We start from the raw sequence: 6042 nt of genomic DNA, 5'->3' as shown, positions 1-6042 counted from the left end.
TAAATTTCGACCTATCCCTTAGAAAACATGTCACAGGTGGCCCATCTCTCCACCTCAAAGTCTATGAAGTACCTTTGAAATGCTGGCAGGCAGAGCAGACAAAAATAATATGTCTGTAACCACAACCCAAAAACATACTCCTCACCAGGGTTGTTGTCAGGGTCTGAGTTTTAGTGCAGTCTTGAGAAAAGCAAAAACAAGCATAAATAACCCCAGCATTTATCACATTGGTTTCTGTAGCTTCACCCACCTGTCTCTCTGAAAACACATAGCTATTAGCTATACAATTAGCCGCTACACACTAACTCAGTACCGAGATTGTGGTCCTTCTGTAGCTCAGTTGGTAGAGCATGGCGCGTCCTTCTGTAGCTCAGTTGGTAGAGCACTGTGCGTCCTTCTGTAGCTCAGTTGGTAGAGCATGGCGCTTGTAACGCCAGGGTAGTGGGTTCGATTCCCGGGACCACCCATACGTAGAATGTATGCACACATGACTGTAAGTCGCTTTGGATAAAAGCGTCTGCTAAATGGCATATATTATTATTATTATTATTATTATTATATATTATTAAAAAATATAATTGAATACATGCGGGATCTGTTAGCAGAAAAGTATTTTTATTAACAAAGGTAAACAATTAAGTTTGCTTTACAGAAAACATTTTCTCTTCAGTTTTACAGCCAATTTCCTGCAATTCTACATATTTTGCCCTTGGGTGGGGAGACATTTTGTGCAATTCTGCACATTTTGCCATGACTTTTTCCAGGTTAATATGATATCTGAGTGAGAGTGACAAACAAAATCAATGGCGGCTCTGTGGAGGTCAGGGCAGCTGGGCACGTGACCTGCGTTTTCGATTGGTAATTTGGCCATGATTACTACAAGTTTAGATAGCTGGCTAGACTAACTAGACTAATTGACCAATCTAAAAATATTTAACTGACATGGGTTAATTGAGTGACTGTCAGTGAGTGACATATACCAAGAGGAAAACTGCTGCAACAAAGTTTTGAAATTGCACCTTGTATGTTCTACGATAAATTTCATCCACCACCCCAGAGTCCCTCAGTACTATAAAACATAACTTCATCCCAAAGTCCAGCTAGTTCAGCATGATTGCCAGTAAAGTATATTACATTGTATTTAATCCAGTTAACTTGGACAGTAAGGAAGCATGGTGAAACCTGAGAAGCAACAACTTTCAGAAAATGAATCAAAAGACAAATGTCTGTTTTAAGTTGGACATAATGCAGTTCTGTAAATTTGGTGTCAATGTTACAGCGCTAAGAGCATGGATCCTTCATGTTCTCAGTGCTGTGGTTGGTCTGCTCTGTGCTGCTGTGCCATGTGCTATGTGGTCAGTCAGTCAGATACATAGAGCGGGAGCGGGGGGGAGGCCCTGTCTCTGACATCCCTGTGGACAGTAGGAGCTCTGATGGTCTTTAGCCTCAGCTTGTGCGGTAATGCAGCACTGGAGGAGGCTGCTGGGACCTGCTGTTCTCCCTCCTCATCTGAACCCCCTCTCCTAGGGGTGGGCCTCAGCAGGGGAACCACCGTCCAGGACAATAGGGGAGAGGGGAGAAGCGGGGGCAGGAGAAGGGAGGATGAGTTTGCAGGGTGTACAACACCAGGAATTTCTAAGAAGTATGGATAGGCCCTTCTAGTTGGTAGAGCATGTGGATTGATCATGGCAGGAGCCAGTTGTCCAGTCAGGACAGGGGGTAGGTGGTGGTAATTTGGCAAAGTAGAGGGCTCTCTGTAGCTGGGCCTCCTACCCCAGTAGACGTCCTTGTCCAGGGACTGGGTTGGGCTGCTGGGTGGCGGAGAATGAGGGCTGTGGGTATGGGCATGGTGGAGCCGTAGCAGGCTGCTCTGGTGGGCAGCATAGCACGCAGGGCTCACCAGGCCAAAGTGGAGTTTGAGGGCCAGCAGTTCTGTGTTCAACCGGGCGTTCTCTTTGTTCATGGCCGCCAGGCGGCTCTCCAGCACATAATCGTTTACCCTCCTCTTCTCCCTCGAGCGCTTGGCCGCCTCGTTGTTCTTGCGACGCTTCTCCCAGTATGTGACGTCCTTCTTCTCCTCTGGAATGAACTCTCTCTTGCGCCTCAGGCCCTTGTGTATCAGCGCCCCCTCTAGGGAGGCTGTATGACCATCCTCCACTGTCTCCGTGCTCCCATTTGGAGATACTGACATGGGCTCCATCTGGTCTCAGTATAGAAAGTAGGATGGCTATTTCTTGGTTGGGCAGATAAAAGAAGGATAAGTAAGTTCTCGTGCACTTCGTTCAGGTTTCTGTCTAGGATTTCACCTGTGAAGGGAATGTTTATTATTAGTTATTTGCAAAATTCTATGATTAGGCTATACATTTTCACATTTCTGCTATACAGTCTGGGTCACAGATCAGATCATTTATTAATTTCTGTGTTTGAGCATTGAAATCTTTGAATGACATGGTGTTGTAGAGCCACTAACACACTCATATCCCACTGTCTAACCGGATATACAGGCTGAATAAAGCAGTGGTGTATATGGTGGAAGGGCAAAGAGGAGAAGTTGTCTGAAGTGTAGTCATCCCCTCTAATGTGACTGAAATAATGTAACACGTTTTGCTCTTAATGTCTGAAAGACGTGTACATTTAATGTGTGATGCAACTCGTAGACAGAGACCAGACAGTATGCATGGCCTGCACATTAAAATGCTCATGTTGGAGAGTTGGTATGATATAGTATAAGTATGTATAGTCTAGTCTTTGCTGTGCCAGCTTTTATGTCATTCACACAACCAGCTTCTAGATTTGACACAGAAACCTCTCTGGACCTGTCTCTTCCTTCAACTTGACTAATAAACTCATATTGTTTTCCTAGAATACTATTACTTTTTTACTACCACTATTTTGTCTGACAGAACGGGCAAGTCAAGTGGTTGAGAGTTACGATCACACTCAATCTGCTTGATGCAGATCAGGCCCGTTTTAGAAACAAGGAAGGTTTTGGTTTCACAATTCTGCTCTCTCCATCTCTCCCTCTCTTTTTCTCTCTTTTTCTCTCTCTTTCGCTCTTTGTCACTTTCTCTCTCTCTCTCTCTCTCTCTCTCTCTCTCTCTCTCTCTCTCTCTCTCTCTCTCTCTCTCTCTCTCTCTCTCTCTCTCTCTCTCTCTCTCTCTCTCTCTCTCTCTCTCAGTTGGTAGAGCATGGCGCTTGCCATGCCAGAGTTGTGGGTTCGATTCTCACGGGGTGACCAGTTTGAAAAAATATGAAAATATGTCTGCACTCATTAATGTAAGTCGCTCTGGATAAGAGCGTCTGCTAAATGACGTAAATGACGTAAATGACGTAAATGACGTAAATGACGTAAATGACGTAAATGACGTACATGTAAATGATGTAAATGTTATAGACAAGACCATAGACAAGACCATAGACAAGACCATAGACAAGACCATAGACAAGACCATAGACAAGACCATAGACAAGACCATAGACAAGACCATAGACAAGACCATAGACAAGACCATAGACAAGACCATAGACAAGGTTATAGACATGGGGTCCTGTGTGGCTCAGTTGGTAGAGCATGGCGCTTGCCATGCCAGAGTTGTGGGTTCGATTCTCACGGGGTGACCAGTTTGAAAAAATATGAAAATATGTCTGCACTCACTAATGTAAGTTGCTCTGGATAAGAGCGTCTGCTAAATGACGTAAATGTAATGTAAATGACGTAAATGTAATGTAAATGTAAATGTAATGTAAATGACGTAAATGTAATGTAAATGTAAATGTAAATGTAATGTAAATGTAATGTAAATGTAATGTAAATGTAATGTAAATGTAATGGACAACGTAATGGACAACGTAATGGACAACGTTATAGACAACGTTATAGACAACGTTATAGACCATAGACTAGACCAGGTTATAGACCACATTATAGACCAGGTTATAGACAATACCATAGACAAGGTTATAGACAATACCATAGACAAGGTTATAGACAAGGTTATAGACAATACCATAGACAAGGTTATAGACAATACCATAGACAAGGTTATAGACAATACCATAGATAAGACCATAGACATATTTGTAGATAAGGTTATAGAGAGGGTTATAGAGAGGGTTATAGACAAGACCATAGATAAGGCCATAGACAAGGTTATAGACAAGGTTATAGAAACTGTTATGAACAGGGTTATAGACAGGGTTATAGACAGGGTTATAGACAGGGTTATAGACAGGGTTATAGACAGGGTTATAGACAGGGTTATAGACAGGGTTATAGACAGGGTTATAGACAAGGTTATAGACAAGGTTATGAACAGGGTTATAGACAGGGTTATAGACAACGTTGTGGACAAGGTTATTGACCTTGGGGCTCCCGAGTGGTGCAGCGGTCTAAGGCACTGCATCTCAGTGTTAGAGGCGTCACTACAGACCCTGGTTCAATTCCAGGCTGTATCACAACCGGCCGTGATTGGGAGTCCCATAGGGCGGCGCACATTTTGCCCTGCGTCATCCGGGTAAGGGTTTGGCCGGGGTAGGACGTCATGGGTGGTCCTTCTGTAGCTCAGTTGGTAGAGCATGGCGCTTGTAACGCCAGGGTAGTGGGTTTTATCCCCGGGACCACCCATACGTAGAATGTATGCACACATGACTGTAAGTCGCTTTGGATAAAAGCGTCTGCTAAATGGCATATATTATATTATATATTATTATTGTAAATAAGAATTTGTTCTTAACTGACTTACCTAGTTAAATAAAGGTTAACTAATAAATCAATATAAATAGACAGGGTTATAAACATGGTTATAAACATGGTTATAGACAGGGTTATAGACAAGGTTATAGACAGGGTTATAAACAAGGTTATAGACAAGGTTATAGACAAGGTTATAGACAAGGTTATAGACCACGTTATAGACAAGGTTATAGACACAATATAGACAGGGTTATAGATAAGGTTCTAGACAAGGTTATAGACAATGTTATAGACAGGGTTATAGACAAGGTTATAGACAAGGTTATAGACAAGGTTATAGACAAGGTCATAGACCATGTTATAGACAAGGTTATAGACAAGGTTATAGACAGGGTTATAGACAAGGTTATAGACAAGGTTATAGACACGGTTAGCAGGGACAAGGTTATAGACACGGTTATAGACAAGGTTATAGACACGGTTAGCAGGGACAAGGTTATAGACACGGTTATAGACAAGGTTATAGACACGGTTAGCAGGGACAAGGTTATAGACACGGTTATAGACAAGGTTAGAGACAGGGTTATAGACAAGGTTATAGACAAGGTTATAGACAAGGTTATAGACACGGTTAGCAGGGACAAGGTAAGGTCCTACAGTGGTGTGTTGCAAACAAGATGGCTTGTAAATGTGAAATAGACAATAATACACTAGAGATTTACACTACATTTATTTGCCAGTTATGTAACATGAGACCAACAATGATGTCATTTGAGCTTAGTGTAAGTTATGCGATCTGGAGATATGAGGCCTTGAGGGAAAGGCATGTGTTCAACTTCATATGGCTTATGCTGCTCTGCTCTCACTGTACCCTGGGACGAAGCTCAGTAAAATGTCAGTGTAAAATGAAGTAAGCTACCGATCTGGGGATTTACTCTCTCAGAGTTCAAATGTTGTAAACATACCAGCAATGACTGTGCCCTTGGGTGAGACCACTTACTCATCATACCTTTGATCAAGTGTCTGATCACAATCACAACTGTAGGTAATACAGTGTGTCCATTCTAAATTGCTATAATCACACTGGCAGACACACGTCTGTGTTGTACAAAATTCCCCCGAAGGTTGTCATGTCTAATGAAGGTCAACATTTTGCTCTGAGAGATGAAAATAATTTGTTAATAACCATGGGTCAGAGGGATGTTCCCACCTCACTCCCTTTTAGGGTTGTCAAGATACCAGTATCGTGATACTCAGAAGTATCATGGCACGCAAACAAAACATGATAACTATTATTATTATGAAGCAAACTACATTTCTTGGGGAAAATCATTGTAATATTGAAAACA

The 6042-nt window shown here is 42.2% G+C and overlaps 1 protein-coding gene across 1 annotated transcript; it reads right to left on the bottom strand.

Annotated features, from left to right (window-relative positions):
- Positions 1-604: 604 nt before the first annotated feature.
- On the bottom strand, positions 605-2350 carry LOC124037044 (nuclear factor interleukin-3-regulated protein-like). Its single transcript, XM_046351667.1, has one exon. The coding sequence runs from the start codon at positions 2198-2200 to the stop codon at positions 1361-1363; it is 840 nt and encodes a 279-aa protein (XP_046207623.1). The 5' UTR covers positions 2201-2350; the 3' UTR covers positions 605-1360.
- Between the last annotated feature and the right edge of the window lie 3692 nt (positions 2351-6042).

This window comes from Oncorhynchus gorbuscha, linkage group LG06 (assembly GCF_021184085.1).
Source record: "Oncorhynchus gorbuscha isolate QuinsamMale2020 ecotype Even-year linkage group LG06, OgorEven_v1.0, whole genome shotgun sequence".
NCBI lineage: Eukaryota > Metazoa > Chordata > Actinopteri > Salmoniformes > Salmonidae > Oncorhynchus > Oncorhynchus gorbuscha.
The sequence above is the reverse complement of the archived record's forward strand: the minus strand, read 5'-3'. Positions and strand labels throughout refer to the sequence as shown.